Consider the following 24361-nt stretch of genomic DNA (forward strand, 5'->3'; position numbering starts at 1 on the left):
AAAGAATTCTGAATTTAATAAAAAATTTTCAAATTAAAAAAAACATTTTAAGTCCCAAATATAAGTGGAAAAAACTAAAGCACACCCAATTAAAGATAAAAAAACTAGTTAAATCAATATTTCGTTGCGTATACTTTTGCGTGCCACCGTGGTGCAATGGTATGCACGCCCGCCTCGCACGCTGTAGGTCGTGGGTTCGATTCCCCGGCCAGGCAACATCAAACATTTTTCATCGGTGGTAAAATACCCCTCAGTAATGTTGGCGACATTTCCTGAGTATTTCAGCCATGTAAAACTTCTCTACAAAGTGGTGTCTTAAGACACGCCGTTCGGACTCGGCGATAAACAGTAGGTCCCATATCATTGAGCTAATATGAATCGGGGTGCACTCATTGATATGAGAGAAGTCTCCCTTGTTCCTTCAGGGATGTTTGTGGGACAATTGCACTGTACAACAAAATTGAACTTTTTTTAAAATTACAATAAACCCCGCACAGATTATGAAAGAGGGCCGAAAAAAAGAAGACACGTGTATCGGCGTTTTGAAAGTTTACGTCGAGAAGTAACCTAAATAGGCGTGGCAAGTTCCGCCTATTTCTACAGGTTTTGAAATATTCGACATCAGATTCCTTGGAATCCTTGCATTTTAGGTATAAAGTGTCTTTGGCAATATTACTGATAACAATGCGGGGTATCTTTTTATGAAAAAATTAACCCTCATGCGAGTCAATAAAGGGGTCTTTTTGGTCCATTTAAAAAGTCCTTTAAAATGAGATCGTATCAAATCAAAATATCCTACAAAAGTATTTGTCATAAAATTTTACTATAGGTCCCCGAATACACCAAAACTCTAAATCGTACCTAAACGCCAGGAATCTGCCAAAAGCAAAATCACGTTTTAGGGTTAATGCTGTACTTTATCTGAGTTTATTAAGTTTTGTCCCACAAAACTTCATTCTAGATAGAAGACGTCAAAGATAAAAATAATCTCCATCAAATTTCAATATAAGTCGCCGAATAAATGAAACATGTATTTACAATATATATCAAGAAAATATATACATCAATGTTGTCAACAAAACACCCAAATATTTTTTGAATAAATTAGTTTTGTTCTTTTTTCGGGTTGATGCATGAAAGTAACATGAAATTTAGTTTCAGACGAAAGTTGTTAAAAGAAGAAATATTCTACACAAAATTTCACTATAAGCCCCAGAACAAACTATATATCTAAGTAAAATACTTTGTTAAGAAAATGACGTTACAAAATTAGATATTATTGGTAGAAATTATTTGTTACACTTTTAGACTCTTAAAATGTATTCCCTACTGAGTCAAAATCTCCTAAAATACCGCACTTTTTGGGGGTTGCGTCAAAAGAAGAAATGTTCCAAATCAAATTTCATTATGAGTCTCTGAACAAAAGAAATTTGTAGCTATTATATTTATCATTTCCAGAAGCTTTCGCTTTTTATACATATATCATTTAGGACCATATTCTACCGTTTTTATTCACATTTTCGTTATCTGCCGTCAAAAAATATATTCTATTGATGTTTTTTCATAATAAATTTTTTCAGAAGATTATGTGTGCTCGATCCAAACTGTTTTTGAAATATCTATGGTGAATATATATAGGGAAAATATTGATAGCCCAAATCGGACTTTGAAAAATTACGTATTTTAGTACTGTAAACTAAAATAACGTCATCAGGAAAAGTCATAGGTTCCTGATATTGTATACGATAATACGGGTATAGTCTACGGCTATTGTCCAATGAATAGATATCTGACATACGAGTCCTAACATCCATGGTTTTGGCATGGTCTCAAATACTCTAATGATGGCAGGTACTCCTACTCTGATAAAATTGACCGAATTAACCCTTGAAATCAAAGTAACTAGCCATATCCTAACTAAATTTGTTATAATCAATCATGATACACACATGTATGTCAGTTCCTAGGGTTAATTCAGTCAATAAAAAGTCATTTATACCTAAAGACACTTTATACCTAAAATGCAAGGATTCCAAGGAATCTGATGTCGAATATTTCAAAACCTGTAGAAATGGGCGGAACTTGCCACGCCTATTTAGGTTACGTCTCGACGTAAACTTTCAAAACGCCAATACACGTGTCTTCTATTTTTGGTCCTCTTTCATAATCTGGCCGAATTATCTTGTAATTTTTTTGTGTGTTGTACAGTGTTATATATATATATATATATATATATATATATATATATATATATATATATATATGTACTTTGGATAACACACGAATATATTGTATGCATAGAGAATATTAAATTATTAATTATTTCAGATGAAATTGCTTCCCAGGCTACTTTTGCGGGTTCAAATAAATTTTCTTTGCATTTTTTCTGTTGATCATGGAATGTCCATCAAAGTAGCATCTCCTCTTCAGTATAAGGCAACATCACGCCTTTTAAGACGTTACGATACTTGAAATGATCCATAATTCCATTAATTTTATGAATTGGTCCAATCTCTTGCCCCGAGAAAAAATTCCAGACCATTGTGTTCCGCCTTTGCAATATTTTGACTTTAACGTTGTCCATTAACTTTAGATTCATCAGAAAACAGCACAGTCCTCCATTTTTGGACACTCCAGGTTGGATGGGTATTGGCGAATTCCATACTGACTTTTTCAGTTTTTGTCCATATGAAAAGTTTATTTTAGCTAATTTGTAAATCTAAGCGTTTTTGTATTTGACCAGAAGATGTTGTAGCATCATTTTTGGATGAATGTAAACAATATCGGCTAATGTTTTGGTATAGCCCCCTTACAGCGGTACCTCCCGATTATCGGTATTTTAAGGATTGAAGCCACATTTTTCCTACTAAGTTAGCTGTAATTTGGTACTTGGGGTTCCTGGCTGTCACAAAACTTTTCCCCAAAAATTGTGGACCTGAGTCAACGTTTAGATATAGCCCCAATATAACGGTACCTACCGATATTCAGTATTTTCAGGATTTAAACTACATTTTTCGAAAATTAATTATTTCGCCTGAAATTAATCATTTAATATCCTCTATGCCTATAAGATGTGCGTGTGTAATCCAGAAGAAAGGATACACAATGAAATATTGATTTCACTAGTTTTTTTTAGCCACTTTTATTTGCGACCTAAAATGTTTTTTTTAATTTTAACTTTTTTTATTAAATTCAGAATTCCTTAGGTTTGTGTTTTCCTAACTTTTTCAATAATAAAGATATAAATAAATAAAAAGAAAAATACAAAAAATTACAACTTTGTTTAAAAAAAATACAATTTGAAAAATATTTACTGAGAGGGTGCTTTAGTTTTGTCCGACACTGTATGTAACTACTGATCTATATCGCGATCTTACACTGCATACTTGTATCAATTTCGCAGGAGTATCAAACTTAGACATGCGATTGAACTCCTATAATGTTATTGAGCTTTCCAAGGAAATTGAATAGCCTACAGTTACATGGAATCTGTCGATGTTTTTGAAGCGTTTCTCAAGCTTGTGTTCTCTTTGTTACCGTTGGATTTGTATTCTCCCACAATTCCTTACTACAGAGCTTTCAAGACAGCATAAGCTATCGACATATTCAATTTCTGTTGTTCCTGATGTTTATCTCAGGTCCAACATTACGAGCCTCTCCAGGTCTTCTAGCTTTGACTGCATGTTGGAGATCTTGTGCGACAAAATATTATTCTAATATGACGCGTAGAGCGTTGGCCTAGGCTATACACCTTCTATTAGATCTGATCTGAGTCAGGTTGTTCACCTCTCTAAGTGTTCAATTTGCCTTTGAATTATTTCTTGTGTTATGTTTACTGGTATTTTTCATGTGTTATTGAGCAGGGTCAATCCCCTCCATTTGTTACAACGATGCCTTTCTTCCATGTTGGAGGCAGTTTTTCTTCCTTTCAATCTGATTTGATGTGACGTCGAAGTAGCTCAGATGCGGTTATGGCATGAACCTGTAAAGCTTCCGCCGGGAAACCCCACTTCTCCTGTTTTGTTACAATTTGTTGTTGTATTGCATACTTTATTTCGCTCAATTTGGAGGGGTTGCACGATATACATATGTATATTAACGTATTTTCTTTGGACTTACAGCGTGTTTTTGTAAAAAGTTTTTGCCCATTCGTTCGTCAATTTCATGAACGAAGACACAATTTGGTTTTCATAGCGATTGACGTTTGTATTCGTGTGACAAACAAATGAAAGCTTTTTATTTTCGTAATTTTTTTGGTTTTCGTAACAAAATCAGACGAACGAATATGTCAAAAATTAACGAATGGAAAATACCCATCGTTTTGAATGAAAATTAAATAATTTAAGTAACAAATGGCACAAAACACACGAAAACTGGAAGGGAATGGAATTTTATTTATTTCCATAGAAGCACACGCGTATATGTACATCCGTTTCTTCATATTATCACAATTATTTTTGGGCAAATTTGATTACATTTTTTTCTTACTTTTTGTTTGTCATCTGTTTATCGGGGTTGCCATCAAGTTACACATTTTACGTGCAGATGCCAATGCAAAATTCACAAAATAAGTATCATGGAAACCCTGAAATATAAAAGCTTTTCTGAAATAGACGAAAGCTTTTAGATAAAAACGAATGGTTCGTAAAATTTTACAAGAACCAAATTTTGAACGTATACGTTTTAGTACGAACGGTTCGTGTGACAGGCAAGCATTTTTACAAAAACACGCTGTTAGGGTTTTTCTGGTAGTGACAATATTAAGTTACGTGAAATGTTCTCTCCATCCGCCCAAATTTCTTCCGCAACTTGATGATATGTTGATATGATGTGTTCCCATGTGCGATGTTGAATTATGTTTTGAAACTATTTCGCTCCTCGTATTATTCATGACACAGTGGGTGAGTGTCTTCTGTCTACCACAACATAATTTGCTTAATCTGGTGACAGCCTGTAAGCCTTGTTTATATTGAGATGTTTAAACCTGATTGATTTTAAGACTCCTAAAACCATTTCAATACTCTATCTGTAGGTAGCATTAGAGTCCATAATAACATTTCTCTGTTTTTCGTCTCCTCTTCATCTGAACAGGTTTTGCATTTAAAAATCTTTTAACTTATCATTTATCTGGAATACTTGCGACATAACTATTTTGCTAGCATCCTATGTTGATTATATCAAGGTATTTTATTCTCCAGTTTACCATAAATATAATTCTCCGAACCAGACATGATGGTTTGAGGATGAAATCATTTGTTTTTCTTACGATGGTGCCTTCCATAAAACATCACGATTGTAATTTTTAAGACATTCGACCAAAACAACAACCGTACATTCAATGTGCTCACATTCCACTTACAGGTTGGTCCATTGGGCTCAACATCAACCAGAAAATACTTCAGATGATCCATGATATCTTTAAGTTCTGAGTACTAGTTTTGCTCTCGTGCTGTACGGTCGCATGCTCTTCTATAAACTAAAGATAAAGTTATACATTTCGCGAAATTATCGTTCTTTTGAAACTTTTCATACATGTATCAAAATTAAGAGAAGAGTAACATCTGTACGTGCGTGAATACCAAAATAAACAGTATGGGCCGCAGGCCCGCTACTCAGACTCCGCCTAGGAGCAAATCCGGTGCGTTCAAGAACATAAAGCCTTCTATGGTAATAGGAGGCAGTATATCTTCCACTAGACCATCAGTGTCTAGCCACAATCGATTCAATGCCTTATCTGAAGAAGGCGATATGGATGTAACCCATGAAAGCAATATCATGGAGGAGAAAAAAACTCCCAAACCTCCACCCATAGTTGTCGACTCAGCTCTTCCTCTTAGGGAAGTCCAACACTTATTAGGCAATGATTGCCTTTTCAAACGTATTTCAATAGGAACTAAGGTGTTTCCTCTGAATACTGATAAATACAATTTCTGCGTTAACGCACTAAAGGAAAACAAAATCGAATTCCATTCCTTTAATACGAAGGAGAACAGATTATTTACCATGTTTCTACATGGATTACCAAAAATAGATCCAAAACTCATAGAAGACGAGTTAAAAGAGTACAATCTCATACCATTTTCTGTAGTGGAAGTGAATACAAAATACAGCACTATACATGATGCAGTGTACAAAGTTCAATTTGAGAGAAAAAATTTTAACCCGACATATTTACGAAATGTGGGAACAATAAATAAAGTAATGATCACATGGAGAAAACAGAGACCAAAAAACAAGAACAAGCCTACACAATGCTGGAACTGTTTGATGTACGGCCACGGTGGAGAGCACTGTAACAGACAGCCAGCCTGCATGTTGTGTGCTAATAGACATCACACGAACGACTGTCCGCTCAATAAAAACGAAAAAACACCTGTTGTGTTCTCATGTTTTAACTGTAAAAAGTTTGGTAAAGAAAGAACTGATCACTCAGCAAACGATATTAGTTGCCCATTGCGAGCACACTATCTCGAAATTAGAGAGAAAGCAACAACAAGATCTGTACAGAGAACCTCAAATGTTCGCGTAACTCACCACAAACAAGGCGTAAGCAGAGATTCTCCCTATGGTGAGCATCACAAAATTGACATGGGGCTATATGCCAACCAAGTAAGAAATAATAATAGTGATCTCTTCAGTATTGATGAGTTATTTAACATATTCACCTCTGCTCTCGAAGAACTCAGTAGGTGTACAACAAAATCTCAACAAATTTCTGTAATTATGTCTTTGTTAAAACATACTTATGGTTTTAAATAATTTAACCGCATTCAAGATACTTCATTGGAATGCCAATGGTATGTCCAACTACACTAGTTTACAACAATTTGAACTTATGTTAGAAACGCACAACATACAGGTTGCATCTCTTAATGAGACATTTTTCAAGGAACACCATAAACCTTATTTTAACAACTTCTATATATATCGCAACGACAGAACGGACTCAAGAGGAGGGGGGGTAGCTCTCATTGTCCACAAAAGTCTCAACCAAACATTATTACCATTAACTAACACGTTTGGTATAGAACATTTATCTATCGAAGTCTCGATAAATCACAGAAGTATCGTATTAACAACAGCATATTCACCCAGATACACAACACATTTTCAAAGAGATATCAAAGCTTTAACATCCGACAACAAGGAATACATTCTTTTCGGCGACTTAAACGCTCAACATACGGCTTGGAACTGTTCTAGAATCAACACAGCTGGTAGTGTATTAAACCTTCTACAACAGTCCAGTAACTTCTTCATACATTATCCTGATAACCATACATTGTATCCACATCAGAGATCTCGCAGACCATCTACTGTGGACATAATTTTAAGTAATACGTCTTTACGCCTAAATGTTGAAACTATGGACTATCAAATTCCCTCGGACCATAGACCCGTTTTATGCACAATTGAGTGCACAACATTTAACAGAACTGATCTTGGTAGTTTCTCATATAAGCGTACCAATTGGAGGCTATTCAAAAACATAATCGAACAAAACCTTCAATTAAACCTAGACACATATACATCTAAATACTCTGTTGATAAGGAGATTGAAGCGTTTATAGCACTTATTCTTACTGCGAGAGATACCTCAACACCAAAAATAAACCCACATCAAACATTTTCTCTTCCACCGGATATCATACAAAATATAAGAGACAGAAATAAATTCAGAAGAAAGCAGGACAGATCATCAGGAAACCAAAAAATTATTTATGAACAATGCGCAAAATTTCTTAATAAAGTTATAAATAAAAGACTAAACTCCGAAAGAAATCATAAATGGAATAGACTGCTATCCAACATGACTCCGGGGGACAAACGATTTTGGGCTCTCAGTAGAAGTTTGAGAGGAAAACGCAAAAATGTAGTACCTAACCTTAAAGATGGAGAAAGCATATTAATCTCAAATAAAGAAAAGTGCGAAAAGCTTGCGGATACCTTTATGAAATCATATCATATTACTATGAACTACAAACATCCTTCAGAAGAAAAAATCAACAAAACCGTTGAAACTCTAATAAATGAACCAGCAAATGTTGAAGGGGCTGAATTTATCACATTAGATGAATTGAAAAATGTAATTTCTAACCTAAAAATTTCAAAATCCCCAGGGTTAGACAATATACCCAATATTTTGTTAAAAAACCTTCCTGAAAAGGCCTTTAAATTGTTGTTGACCATATTCAACAGCTGTATCACATTAAATTACTTCCCAAAACACTTCAAGACAGCCAAAGTCGTTGCCATACATAAACCCAACAAAGCAAGAAACGACCCTAAGAGTTACCGACCAATAAGTCTATTAAGTAATCTAGGAAAAGTTTTTGAAAAACTCATATACTTCCGAATCAATGACATCGCTTCGGAACGTGGTTTAATACCAAAAGAACAATTTGGATTCCGAAAAGAACATAGTACGATTCACCAGATATGTCGAATAAAGAACAAAATTATCTCAAACAAAAGAAATAAAAGGTCAACTGGCGTAATTCTTTTAGACATTGAGAAGGCTTTTGACAGTGTCTGGCATAAAGGAGTGATCTACAAACTGATAGCAAAGAACCTTCCAAAATATATTTGCAAAATTATCGCCGAATTCCTCGACAACAGGACTTTCACCGTCGTTTCAGGAAAAGAACTCTCTTCACCTAAACCAATACCTGCTGGTTTACCCCAAGGCTCAATACTTTCTCCACTACTATATTCCTTATATACTGCCGATTTTAAAGCTTTAAGTTCCTTCGACGTAGCGTATTATGCTGACGATACTGCACTAATCTCGTCGAGCAAATTAACAAGTGCTTTATTAAAGAAAATGGAGAGAAGTATGCTTTCATGCTATAAATATTTTCAAAAATGGAAAATTAAAATCAATGAAGACAAGACTCAATGTATCATATTTCCATATAATAAATCACCGAAGAGATACCCCACAAGACCACTCACCTGGCTCAATACAAGAATTCAAACACAGAATCAAATCAAATATCTTGGAGTTATACTGGATAAAAAATTATTATTTCGACATCATATTGATTATGCATGTGATAAAGCTATAAAAATCTTAAAATCATTAATGCCAATAATTGGAAGACGTTCCAAATTAAACCTGAAGAACAAAAATTTATTATACAAATGCGTGATTCGACCTGTCTTGTCCTATGGATCTCCAGCCTGGTACAAAGCCGCGAAATCACATATTAGAAAAATGCAAATCATACAGAATAAATGTCTAAAGATAATATTTAACAAGCACTGGAGGTATTCCACTCAAGAATTACACACGGAAACCGGATACGAGATGTTCGCCGAATATATCAACAGACAAAACCTAAATTTTTATACTAAAATAGAAAATTCCTCTTACACTCTAGTCAGAGATTGCTTAGAATTAATATAAGTTGCAAAATTGTATATATATTCTACTTAAAAAAACATATGAATTAACATATCTAAATATGAAAAACAATATTAAGCCCCTCATTATGTCATAATCGGAGTTGACTTAGAATTAACAAAAATGCAATTGTACAAACTAAAATCACCAAATAGAAAAATATGATGTATTATATGATTATTATTTTAATAATCTATCATACGCATATATTTTCCCAAATATTTGAATCTCTTATATTCTTATTCAAATGAAGGTTTATACCCAAATTTCCCTTCAATACTACTCACTTGTAAATATAAACGAAAAGTCAAAGCTTACATATTAATCATTTGTTGTAATATCTTATAGATAAATCTCATACAATATTTTATAACTACATGTGTAAAATTGATAAATGGATGAATAAAAATTGAATTGAATTGAATCTTTAAGTTCTGTTTATTTATATGTTCATTTCCAGCCATCTTGGTTATGATGATCCTACAAAGGCACTTCCAATATATATAATTGTTTACTTTGGAAATGAAATCTCAAAAATAAGCTACAAAAACATACCATTAATGCAATTATCTTTTTTATTTATTTAAAAACAATCAGACACTAACAAATTGAACATCGCAAAAATTGCAGACAAGTGAAGTTTTATGGCGCCAAAGGTGTCAAAATAAAAGAAAAACAGAATTTTTTGGAAAGTCATTTGATTCCCTTTTATTTTTTTCTTATTAGTGTTCAAATAAATTGAAAGACTAATCTCAGGTGTTCTTCGCTGGCAAATACAAGTGTATTTTAAGCTTGAAAGTTATTTTTGTATTTTAATCAAAATATTTGAATCTAATGATAATAGAGTAGACAGAATCCCCAACTCAAACTTTATGATTTAAAGACATTTTAGACTTACTTATCGATTACCGGTAAAGAAGCTCTGGGATTTTTATGTTTTGAATTCTTTAAACCAACAAATAGTATTTATCTTTACAAATGTCATTTATTACTCCGTCAATTTTGTCATTTATCTTCAATTGTTCATTTCTAATTCAAAATTGAATTTCATGAATCTGCAATCTAATATTATTTTGTTTTTTCTTCAAAATGATGATGATGATGCAAAATAATTGAAAATGTTATCTATTTGATATTAATGGCATTTAATGTGTATGCTGGTGTCTGAATGTGAAGGAAATTCCATTTTCTTTTAGAAGAAATTAATTTTTCTTTTTGTCTTTAGAGGAAGAAAACTTTGATACTTTATTTTTTATCTTTTGTTTTCCTGTCCATTTTAGTTTTCCACAATCAATCACCTAGCCCTATTATACTTTGGACATTTTGTTGCTCTTTTTTGTTTTGTTTTAAAATACACATCAACGTAGTTTTCGTTACCCATAACAGTTACCAATAACAACAACAAGAAATTACATTAATTACAATTACCCGTTAGCCAAAAACAGCTCCCACCCTAATTTTCATTTTCTGCTACCCGCACCCACACACATTGGACATTTCACTATTTTTTAAAACTCACACCCACACTTAAATAACGTTTGACTTGATATGGCAATCTAGTTAACTCTTATGCTCTACATATTTCGTTTTTTCTTTTCTTTCAATTTTCTTTAAGCTATCAATGTTTGTAGTTGTTCGTTTGTCCGTTTAGCAAGCAAAGCGTTTGAATGCTTTGAATGTATGATGTATGTGTGCGAATGTCTGCTTTAGAACCAAAATCTATATACGCGTGTCTGTATGAGCCAATATTATTCAATTAGAACAGTCTTTGATTAATAGTTCAAGTTTGATTAATTCCTCTTTTTACCCTAATTCTTCGTCCTTTTTCCGTTCGTTTTCTAATGAATTTAGTGTCATTTTATATTTAACTAACTGTAAATCAAGATGTATATCGGATTTATATTAAATTTTAATATATGAATTTTGTTTTCTCCTCCCTTTTTTTCTCTCTCTTCTTTTTTTCTCCATTTTTCGCAAATGCCATGCCGTTGACTGCTGTCCATTTATTCCACTGCCGCTCGCTTGGATGTTTAATCAATTTTAGTGGATTTGAGTAATGGTCAGCTAACGCCAAACAATAATACACCGTTACTTACTCAAGCTTTATCGGGTAAGTGGTTCAAAGTTAAGAGCAAAACAAATAAGTGGCAAAAATGGAAAATGTTAATGAACCGGATAAAGTGAAAAACAATGTAAATAGAATTTTTTGTTTTGGTATTAAATTATTCTTTAAAAATTCTTATTATCAAAAATTTGGAAGATCATTCTTGAAAAATATATTGAAATTGAAAATGCATTATAATCTCGATAATCCGGACACCGGACACCCGGCGGAATACCGAAAAGTAGCAGATATAAATTATTTTCTATGATAAAGTCGGTCGTGACAGCCAATAATATTTTATACCCTCAGCATTTATGCTAACTAGGGTATATACACTTTCATACGGTCAAAATGTGCCTCATCGAAATAATGGTTTTAGACCCCAAGTATGTTTGGACGAAATCCGTTTTAGACAATTTGGAGTCGATTTAGCAATGTCCGTCCGTCTGTCTCTCGAACGGATGATCCGATTTGGTCCAAAATTTGGCAAACTTAGTTTAAATTCGAAGATGAGCCATATCGGTCCACTCCTTCAGGTATCTCCCCCACAAAAGTTCAAAAATGATCGGAAAATTTGTGCCCACTATAACTCTTGAAGAGAGTAACCGATTTAGTCCATACTTTGGAAATCGTGACATTTCTAGCAGACATAGATGAGGTTTCAATATGGACTCTATAGGTCGACTCCTTCGGGTACCTCCCACACAAAAATTTCGAAAAATTCAGTTTAGGACCTGCTCTCGGATCGCTTTGTTTTTTTTTTTTTTTTTGATGTAACAACTTGTATTCGCTGCTCCCCTTACGACGGTACAAGTTTTATCAGGGGCAAGTCCATACTTCCCGAGAAAATGTTCCGAAAGGTGTAAAAAAACCCCTATGGCACCATGTGTAGTGGTTGGAGCGCACGACAATTTTCGAACGGATAAGACAATTTGGTCCAAAATTTGGCCTTTTGGCCGAAGATGGACCATCTCGGTTCACTCCTTCAGGCACCTCCCCCACAAAAGGTCAAAACTAACTCTCGAAGGCAGTAACCAATTTGGTCCATACTTTTCATATCGTAATATCTCTATGGTACATAGATCAGGTTCGAGTATAGATATATAGGTCTACTCCTTCTACTACCTCCCACACACATTTTGGAAAAAGTGCAGTTTAAGGCCTGCCCTCGAATCGTTTTGCTTCTTTTTGTAACCTCCTGTATTCGCTGCCTCCATTACGACAGTACAAGTTTTTTCAGGAACAAATCCATACTTCTTGAAAAAATAGTGCGAAAGCTGTAAACAATTCCTATGGCAGCATGTGTGTGGCTGGAGCGAATGACAACTCTCGAACGGATCAGCCGAATCGGTCCAAAATTTGGAATTCGAATCCCTTTGGTTTTTGTTATAACAACTAGTATTCGCTTTCCCCATTACGACGGTACATGTTCTTTCAGGGGCAAGTTGTTACTTCTTCAGATAATAGCCCAAAAGCTGCAAAAAAGCCTGCCGACTCCAAATATACTGAGTAGTACGTAAGATAACCTATTTAGTCCAATCGTTGTATATGGTTTATATAGACGTCAGAAATATTGTGTGTTACTTCTTTACGTCCGAGGCTGACGGCCAAGCCGACTGATCCTTTTTTACTTGTTTTAATTATATAATTGCTAACCTGAAAAAATCTTGCTAATCCGGACTTTTTTAGTGTCCGGACTACAGCGAATGCCCGGATTATCGAGACTAAAGTCATTAAAATTGCCAAAAAAATATCTTTGTCTGTTTTAACATTACAACGAAAGCGATATTTACATTGTTTTGCATTTTAGCTGCAAACTTGTTCCCATTGCAACTTTGGAATAAACGATTTATTTTGTATTTTTATTTGTCAGCAAAGAAATACAACAACTACATTTTCCATTGTTTTACCATCTCATTTGTGTTTTTATGCCTCATTTACTAATTCCATTCATTTCTTTTTTATTTGGTACCTTTCTTTTGTAGTAATGAACAATTATCAGGCCGCCGCTGCAGCTGCTCATAGTTTTGCCGCCCCCACGGCATCGCCACACACCACTACAACACGACAGGGGTTTCCCTCCACCAATTCTCCGGTGCCCGCCATTGATATGTACAGTTCAACGGCCGCCGATAATGTTGGCTATGTACAAGCCACCAGTCCTCAACCATCAGGGTTCCCCATAGCCGTGAGTCGAGCTCCCCTTAACTATAGTCCGGTAAGTAGTAGTATTCGGTAAATATTCATTGCTTGCTTTTTTCACAACAAAACTCATTCAGCCAATCACAATTACTTCACAACACTATATTTTGTTTTTTTTTTTTGCACTTCTATTGTGGGAAAGGAAAAAAGAAATAGAAATTTGTTTTTTTTCGCTTTGTTTATAAACTACCTTTAATTGGAATCTTATTATTAGTCATCTCCAATGTCAGTTTACAAAGTAATGGAAATAAATTAAAATCGGTTGACGGTTCCTTGTAAATGTTTCGAAATACTTTGGATTTTCTTATGAATTTTCAAATGCACTCTACCATTATAATATGGATTTAGTTTTGTCGCTGTTTGTTTTTCATGTATTTTCTTACGAATGTGTCTTCCTTCCCTTACGTCTAATTTTTTATATTGAATTCTTCTGTCTTGTCTACTCGTAAATCGTAGTTTGTCAATCTAAAGAAATGATAATTCTGTTTATTTGTATTTTTCTCTCTTTCTCCCGTTTCTCGTTTACTCGTTTAGATCTATTCGTTGAACTTTGCGATGGCTAATATATAAGACTGAAATCCTAAAGCAGTTGCACAAGGTAGGACATCAAACGTCAAACTATTAAAAACATATTTTTTCTGTTTTCATGCACACGCACACACGCATATTCAGCACAAGGCATATTATTGTGAAATGTTAATTTTTTTGTGGATAATATAGATTGTAAGAAAAATCCGAATAGAACTATTTAGGACAAAAGTTCTTATATCCATACAAGCATACATTGAATCAAGAGTTTAACTTCGATTTTATATTTTAAATATAAAATATTATTTAATAAAAAAAAAATGTTTCATTATAATATATGATAAATCGAAAATTTGTTATAAATTCAATGTTGAAATATTAAACAAAAAACCAATGCCAGTGTCCTATGTTGCGTATACGCAATATTGGAGAATAGATAATATGAATTATACGCCCAACTAGCCTCCAAGGTATTTAAACAATATATTTATTTATATATTTTTATACACCGGAGAAGCAATACACGCATATATTCATTCATACATATATTATTTTAATTTTTTATTAATAGAACTGGGACTTTGAGCTTTAATGGTTAGTGGCAATTAGCGTTAGTCCCTTAACGCAACAATTCCCTGCATGAAATACGATAAGCAATGATGGTTATATTTGTTTTTTGTCAAGCCATGTGTGAAATTCATTAATTTTTAGTAGGGGAGTTTCACATATGATGTCCTGCACGGTGTTGTTAAAGAGAGAGAAAAAACACAAAGCAAGAGAAAACAAGTAAAAAAGTATCAGTCGTGAGCTGAAACTTCCATATATTGACAATATCGAATCGAATACCGGCTACGCAACCAAAAGCCTTTTTCCCCAATAATTATGTATGTATTAGAGGTTTTTAAGACAAAAGTAGATATTTAGAATAAAACTTAAAAGTCCATTTTGGAAGTGGGTCGTATTTTGGGAGTCATTTCTTTTCGGTAGATATCACTCTCACAAAACATTTCAGTTGGTCTCTCACCAAACATATCTGGAAGCATGGACTTGCCCACGTAAAACAGAATATCGCTGTAGACAAGACCACTAGGAGTAGCTTCGGTATAAAATTCCAAAGGATTTTCGAACAGATCCTAAACTGCACTTGACAAAAATAATGAACTTTTGATGGGGAGGTACCATAAGGAGAAGGCCGCTATGGACCATTTTCGAAGTTAAACCAAAATTCGAACAAAATATTAGCACATCCAAAGTTTGGACCAAATAGGTTGCTTCATTCAAGATAATCCTGCATTACCATTTTAGTGAATTTCATTGCACTTTTGAGAAGGAGGAACGGGAAGGAGTGGTTCATTTTCAAACTTCAACTAAGTTTGACCAAAATGTTCCGAAGACTAAATTTTGGACCGAATCGGTTGGACCTTTCGAGAGTTTTCGTGCGCCCACAGCCACTACACATGGTGCCATAGGCTTTTTTTACACCTTTCGGAACATTTTCTCAGGAAGTATGGACTTGCCTCTGAAAAAACTTGTAATAGGTGCAGCAAATACAAGTTGTTGTCAAAAAATCAAAGCGATTTGAAAGCAGACCACTCCGAAATTTTATCGAAAAATGTTGAACTTTTGAGGATTAGGTACCGGAAGGAGTGGACCGATATGGCTCATCATCGAACTTACATTAAGTTTGGGCAAAATATTGCGAACGCCAAGATTTGGACCGAATCGGCTGTTCCGGCAAGTTTATCGTGCGCTCCAGCCAATACACATGGTTCCATAGGGGGTTTTACAGCTTTCTGGCTATTTTATCAGGAAGTATGGACTTGCCCAAGAAAAAACTTGTTGCATCATAATGGGGTCAGCGAATGCAATTTGTTACAACAAAGATCAAAAGCAGGCCTTAAACTGCATTTTCCGAAATTTTGTGTGGGAGGTACCTGAAGGAGTTGACATATATAGTCCATATACATATTCGAACATGATCTATGTCTCGTAGAAATATTACGATGTGTAAAGTATGGACCAAATCGGTGACTCCCTTCAAGAGTTGTCCTGCCCACAATTTTTTCGGAAATTTTTTGAACTATTGTGGGGGAGGTATCCGAAGGGGTAGACTGATATGGTCCGTCTTCAAACTTAAACTAAGTTTGGATAAAATGTTACGAACGCCAAATTTTGGACGGAATCGGAGGTATCCGAAGAGGTAGACTGATATGGTCCATCTTCAAACTAAAACTAAGTTTGGATAAAATATTACGAACGCCAAATTTTGGACGGAATCGGTTAATCCGTTCGAGCATTATCGTGCCAGACATACAGACGGACGGACATTGCTAAATCGACTCCAAATTGTCTGAAACGGATCCGCCCATTATTTCGATTTCGATGAGGCACATTTTGCCCATATGAAAGTGTATATAACCTTGTTAGCATAAATGCTGAGGGTATAACCAGTTAGAAGGTGATTACATACAGTGGACCTACAAAATCTGTCTCCGAAAAGTGAAGGAAACGTAAACAAAATAAATATTTTCAACGAACATTCATGCAGGGACATGGGGCATTTCGAATTTATCTTATGCTTAATAAAATGGAACTTTCAAGAACAACTAAAAAGTAATTAAGCAACTGAATATGATGGTTAACCGGCGGAAGCTCTACAGGCCAATGGCAGAACCGCAGCTGAATTACTTCAACCTCACATCATATCAGCTTGGGAGGAAGAAAGGCATTGTTGTGAAGTTACAAAAAATGGCGATTTGAAAGATTATAACAGCTGGAATAAAACCAAAAACAATTTAAAGGCAAATAGAAACAATTCTGGTTATAGCAGGCCAATACACTATGCGTCGAAATCAAAGTCGACCAAGAAACACATGGCGAAGAACAATAACCCAAGAACTAAGACAAACTAACCTTACATGGGAAGATGCAAAAACAACGGTATCGAGTTAGATGACGATGCTTTGTGATATGCTCCCAAGAGGATTAACAAGAAAAAACTATGTTAGCAAAAATCCCTTAGCTTACATTTCCTGTGTATTTTTAAGCCATATAAAACTATCTAAGAGTGGTGTCGTAGGTATGCTACGCCGTTCGAACTTGGCTTTAAAAAATGTCTCGGGCTGAACATTGATATGATAAAAGTCTTTCCTTGCACCTTCGTGGATGTTCGTGGGAAATAGTTCTTTTTAACTTTTTTTGTTCCAAATTGGTATACTACACAATGAATTAATTTATATATTCTTTAAATATTAATTCGTGTATTGTTTTTTTTTTTTTTTTTTTTTTTTTGACAGTTTAATTCTTTTTTCCAATACATATTTGAAATGTATTTTATGCAAATCCCTTATCTTATTATTAGCATAAAATTATACATTATGCGTGGTCCTCTCAATGTTCCCATGTGAAACTGCTGCTGCCGCTTTCATATTGCCACCAAAGCCTATACTATTTAATGGATTTTGAACAAATCTGGGAATTCAGTTTGTAGGCAAACAAACACAAACAGCAAAACAAAAACACAAAAAAATATGAAACATTACTGAACATGTTTTGACACACTCAATGTATGCAAATTAATATAATGTTTGATAAAAGCGATATATTATAAAGCCATGAAATCACTTTATAATTCAATTAAATTGTTCAATAGAAACAACAACAAGAACAAATTATTGGATGATGGTATATCTAATGCTTCCTGCGGCCCTTATTTTACGTTCTCTTTTTTTTTGCATTTAACCGCAAATTGCATAAATTCAATAGAGAACAATTACATTGTCAATAACAATAACAAGGACATTTAGGTGGGATTCAGATGATTAAAGTGGGTTAACTGAAGTATATAATTTCGGGTATTTCAATTCGTATAATAATGACAAAAAGTCGTAGGTGGCTGTTTAAGAATTCAAAATTGCCAGTTTGTTATTAAGTTTACCTTTTGGTGTGGGATATAATAAGCAGGAGAAAACTTTTAATACCCCGAGTAAAAAGGAGATATCGACGCCTCCAAACAATAGTATGCTAAGTCGACTTAGCATGTTTTCAAGTTCTTCACATTTTTACATTTTACGTCCTTTAACTTAAATTCTGTAAAATTTTGGTAATGATCGGTCAATCCGAACAGAAGTTATAAACAAATGTTTACTCAGAATAGTAGTGAAGGTCAAAGAAAACTGTAAACTTTGAGAGCTTCTCCTGCAAAACTCACTTTTTAGACATAGCATACTATCATTTGGAGGTGTCGATATGTAGAAGGATTTAGTTGCATACGTTTTGTAGACACTTATCTTGTATGTGATGTAAATAACAGTAAATAAGTTCATTATCTCAAATGTTACGGCTTAATGAAAATATTTAAGAAATAATTATTGGACGTTACCAAAAATTTGCCAAAAATAAAAGTTTTTAATCATATTTTACCCAACTGAGTAAACGCATTCGTACGTACACACATAAATGATGGTCATTATGTTTAAATATTCGTAATAACAAATCATATTATGTCTGTTTAACCAATCAAATACTTAAACATAAACACTGAATAACCGTGTCTTTGTATGTGTAAATCATTTAATTATTTAATGGCCTTAACATGTTATAACGAGGAAATTTCAAATTATATCAAATTGATCTGTAAAGTAGCTGGTTTTATAGGCCATTAAGTACAAATTAACATTACACCACCTTACGTAAATCTCTTGTTATGATTTGAATATGAAAAAACAAATCTCTATAAAAACGCCATTATCACATTACATTATATACCGCAAAGTGTTATGCTAAGCTACAAAAAAGCTCAAAGTACTATCTATTAAATATACTTAATTTTATAGAATAAAAAATAAATATTCTTGTAGCAGAAAAGCATCATTTCGCTTGGATATATTTTTTTGTAAGAATAAAATGTTTATTTATACATGCTAAGGGCCGGAATGTTAGACCCACATTGTAATGATAACTACATTTCCATTTAAAATTCTTCTAAAGTTGTTCTAATCGGCGATAAAAGGAAAGTTCTATATAGAATAGTACCAAAACAGAATAGCGCTGTATACAGCCGGACGGCTGTCGACCGATACCGATTTTAATCATTCAGTCTGGCGGGGTCCCTGAATTGACATATACCATTTTGGATACATGCGGAAAATCCACTTATTGGATATGTTTTACCTTGCAAGAGGATGTACCTGCAACAAAACATAGACTTCCGGTAAACGGTTTAAAAACATACGAACCTTCTGATGAAAAAATTAAGTGAAAAATTATCTAAAAGGTGGTGCTTCATATTGGAGAAGTTTCTTATATATTTGAAAGTCATTCCACAAACAAATGTTATACGAAGGCTACTATATATGTTTGGCCTAATAATGAAAATGAGAATATTTATCATCAACAAGTAAAAAGTATCATTCGGTTTTGCTGACAGAGGAGATATAACCCCAGCCTGTGTGAGCTGAAACTTTCATATATTGACAATATCGTATCGAATCCCGGCTACGCAACCAAAGCCCATTTCCCCAACAATTATGTATTGGGACGGTTTAAGACAAAACAAGTAAGAAAGTATAAGTCAGCTGTGCTGACGGAGATATAACCTCAGCCACTGACAAAAAAACAAAATGAAAAAGTTTTGGAGTTATCTTGCACAATAGCCATTTTAGTATGCTTACTTCTCTTCTCAGGAAGTATTGACTTACTCTGGATAAAGATTGTACCGTTGTAAATGTGGCCGCTAGAACAGCCTACTGAAAACAGAATCAAAACTGAAAAAGAATCAAAGCGAGATGAGCTCTTAAATATCACTTTTTTCGAATTTTGCGTGAGAGGTACCCGAAGGATTGGACCGATATAACCCGTATTTCATTTTGGTTTGTGCAATCAAGGTCTTTGGAACCTTTAGGACAATATCTCAGGAATTATGGACTTGCGCAAGACAAAAATTGTACCGTACCCAAAGGAGTGGACCGATATAGCCCATATTCCAACCTGATACATGACTGCGTGAATTATCTTGCGGATTTGCCATTTTGGTTGGTGCCGTCAGGGTTTCTTGGAACTTTTAGGCCAATATCTCAGGAAGTGTGGACTTGCGCAAGAAAAAAATTTTACCGTCATAAAGGGAGCCGCAAGAACAACTTACTGAAACAATATTCAAAACAACCTGAGAGGAGCTCTTAAACTTCACTTTATACGAATTTTTTTGTGGGAGGAATAATACGATGTGCAAAGATTGGATAAATCGATTGTTCCCTTCGAGAGTTATCGTTCAAACCATATTACAGACAAATTTTGAACTTTTGTGGGGGAGGTACCCGAAGGAGTGAACCGATATGGCCCATTTTCGAACTTGAATTAAGTTTGGACAATACCCAAAATTTGGTTCGAATCGGTTGATCCGTTCGAGAGTTATCGTGCGCACCAGCCAGACGTTCAGATAATTTATGGCAAATTCCTAGAAAATAAGCTGTAACTCCTTGAGTTTTAGAGATATCAATTTGCAAATTTGACACAAGATAAAGTAGAAAAAGTCGTACAAAAAATAGAAATTTCTAACTTAGAAAAGGGTTATGCCACTCTTTGAGTAAATGAGCGATATATCAAATATGAAGAAATGAATCGACATAGTTCATTGTGGAAGTGGATCTTATTTTAGAAGTCATTTAATTCCGACAGATATCGCGCCCATCATTCATTTCAATTGGTCACCGTTTAATTTAGAGCTCTGTCAGGAAGCATGAACTTACCCACGATAAACATAATATCGCTGTAAACGGGACCACAAGGAGTATATTCGGTATACATTTTCAAAGGATCTTCGAACAGATCCTAAACTGCACTTAAACAAAAATAATGAATTTCTGAGGAGGAGGTACCCTAAGGAGAAGGCCGCTATGGACCATTTTCGAAGTTAAAGTAAATTTGGACAACATATTAGTAGATACAAAATTTGGACCGGTCGTTCCATTCGAAAGTTATCATGCGTTACAACCACTAAACTTGGTGTCACAGAGCTTTTTGCAGCTTTCGTGATATTTCCTCAGGAAATATGGACTTGCCCCTGAAAAACTTGTACCTTCGTAATGGGGGCAGCGAATACAAGTTGTTTGCAAAAAGAATGAAAACGATTGGAGAACAGGCCTTAAAATGTACTTCTCCGAAATTTATGTGTGGGAGGTACTCGAAGGGGTTTACCGATAGAGTTCATATTTGAACCTGATCTATGTCTCGTAGAAATATTACGATATGCAAAGTATATACCACATCATTTACTGCTTACGAGAGTTACCGTGCGCACCATTTTAGCGAAAAGTTTTGAACTTCTATGGGGGAGGCATCCGGAGAAGTGGACCGATATGTCCCATCTGCAAACTTAAGCTAAGTTTGGACAATATATTAATTTTAACCGAATCGTCTGATCCGTTCGAGAGTTATCGTTATTTCAAAGAGGCACATTTTGCATAAATGCTGAGCTTATAAAAAGTGTATTTGAGTTTATGTAAAAATTGTTGTTCTTACTGCTAATACACATCGTCGGTGTCATGCTTAAGTGTTCCATACGCCATTTTTGACATTTTGAGATAAAGTTACCTTACAAGGTTTTGAACCATGCTCTTTCAGATTTTTTGGTCGGTTTTTCTCTATCTCTTTTAGTTTCTGAGATATTCAGATACCAGTATGTTCCATATCCGCTTTGTGACCCAAAAAATCTTGTCGTTTTGTTCCATATCCATAAAGCCGGGCGTATGGAACAAAACAGCTTTGAACTTTTTAGTTCCATATCCATGTCGTTTGGCGTATGGAACAAAAAGAGACAAAAACGAATTGTTCCGCACCAAAAATGATGGCGTTTGAAACAAAAAAATGCCCATTTTTGCCAAGTTACGAATAATGTGGCGTATGAAACAAATTGTTTTGAAGGAGTTGGCTTAAAAACTGAAGAATAATAGTTTCTAAACCCAAATATTTTTGAATATTATATTGTTATATGAAAACGAAAATTTATCAATCGTTTAAACGAAAAATCCCTAGTTTAAAGACAAAATTTTGATGTAAGTCCACAAAAATAAACGTCCATTCGACTTGAAGCTTGTGTGGACACCGACTACAAAAATGGTACTATAAGAAAAACGCGTTTAAATGTTCTATGTCACCTTAGAAATGCAAAATATATAATATATATAAATATTTTGTCCGATCGAAATTTTTACCACAAAAAAATAGTGACAAGTGGAGGCAATCCCTTAAATAAATGTTAAGGAAACCTATAATAATGGTCCTTATTGTATTTATATGAGAAAAATAAATGTTTCATTTAAAACCCTGATTTTTATACCCTCAGCCTTTAGGCTAAGGAGGGTATATACACTTTGATACGATGAAAATGTGCCTCATCGAAATAATGGTTTTAGACCCCAAGTATGTTTGGACGAAATGTGTTTCAGACAATTTGGAGTCGATCTAGCCATGTCCGTCCGTCTGTCTGTCTGTCTGTCCTGCTGGCTGGAGCGCACGATAACTCTCGAACGGATGAACCGATTCGGTTAAAATTTTGGCTTTCGTAATATTTTGCCCAAACTTAGTTTAAGTTCGAAGATGAGCTACATCGGTCCACTCCTTCCGGTACGTCCCCCACAAAAGTTCGAAAATGTTCGGAAAGTTTGTACGCACGATAACTCTTGTAGGGAGTGACCGATTTGGTCCATACTTTGTACAGCGTAAACTTTCTACCAGAGTAATATGAGTTTCCAATATGGTCTCAATAGGTCCACTCCTTCGGGTACCTCCCACACAAAATTTCGGAAAAGTTCAGTTTAGGGCCATCTCTCGAATCGCGATGATTTTTCTTTTAGCAACTTGTATTCACTGCCGTCCATACGACGGTACAAGTTTCATCAGGGGCAAGTCCATACTTCCTGAGAAAACAGCCTGAAAGTTGCAAAAAACCCCTATGACACCGTGTGAGGTGGTTGGAGCGCAAGGTAACTCTCGAACGGATCTGCCGATTCGGTCCAAAATATGGCCTTAGTAATATTTTGTCCAAACATAGTTTAAGTTTGAAGATAAGCCATATCGGTCCACTCCTTCAAGTACCTCCCACACAAAAGTTCAAAAATGTTCGGAAAAATTGTTCGTACCGTAACTCTTGAAAGGAGTGGCCGAATTGGTCTGTACTTTACACATCCTAATATATCTACCAGATATAGATCAGGTTCAAATATGGACTATATTTGTCCACTCCATCCGGTACCTCCCACACAAAATTCTAGATAAGTTCACTTTAAGACCTAATATCGAATCACATTGATTTTTGTTGAAGCAACTTGCATTCGCTGCCTCAATTACGATGGTAAAAGTTTTTGTAGGGGCAAGTCCATACTTCTTGAGCAAACAGCCCGAAGAATGTAAAAACCCCCTATGGCACCATATGTTGAGGCTGGCCTTTTAGTATCTCCTCCGCAAAACTTTTGATCTTTAATCCTAATCAACATTTTTGTCGGTTCAAACGCCCAAAAGTTGTAAAACCCCCTAAATACATACGTTTTTTTTAGAAAAAATTGTTTTTATATACACAGGCTGAGGGTATATCTCTGTCGGCAAAGCCGACTGATACTTTTTTACTTGTTCGAAATTCATTGAATTTCATCTTCAGGGAGTTTTGTAAATAATTAGAATAATAACTTAAAAACTAGCGTAGTGTGACTACCTCCGTCAAGTGTTACACTTTCATATATTGATTTTGTATCACGAGTTTGCTTTAAAATCTGTATGTACCGTAATGTGGGACTGTACCAAATAATTGACATATACCAAACATTTTTAGTAACCAAACTTCTTCATAAAGGACTCGAAATATTAAATTACGTTAAGATAAGTTTGAAAAAAATTTTTGAAAAAGTTTTAGAGTTATCTTGTACAATACCCATTTTAGTATGCTTACTTCTCTTCTCAGGAAGTATTGACTTAGTCCGGAAAAGATTGTACCGTTGTAAATGAGGCCGTTAGAACAACCTACTGAAAACAGAATCAAAACTGAAAAAGAATCAAAGCGAGATGAGCTCTTAAACATCACTTTTTTCGAATTTTGTGTGGAAGGTACCTGAAGGAGTGGACCGATATAG

The 24361-nt window shown here is 34.7% G+C and overlaps 1 protein-coding gene across 6 annotated transcripts in view; it reads left to right on the forward strand.

Moving 5' to 3' along the window:
* Window positions 1-24361, forward strand: part of Rbp6 (RNA-binding protein 6) — a 965414-nt gene that overhangs the window by 937648 nt on the left and 3405 nt on the right. For 4 of the 6 annotated variants that reach the window (XM_073984486.1, XM_073984487.1, XM_073984488.1 and 1 more), the window contains exons 13-14: window positions 11451-11516; window positions 13496-13728. In XM_073984486.1, the coding sequence (XP_073840587.1) occupies window positions 11451-11516; window positions 13496-13728 (299 nt within the window). Of the gene's footprint in view, window positions 1-11450; window positions 11517-13495; window positions 13729-14246; window positions 14311-24361 lie in introns of all 6 variants that reach the window. The other 2 variants (XM_073984491.1, XM_073984495.1) reach the window with 1 other exon arrangement.

This window comes from Musca autumnalis, unplaced genomic scaffold (assembly GCF_047663935.1).
Source record: "Musca autumnalis isolate F117 unplaced genomic scaffold, ASM4766393v1 scaffold_4, whole genome shotgun sequence".
NCBI lineage: Eukaryota > Metazoa > Arthropoda > Insecta > Diptera > Muscidae > Musca > Musca autumnalis.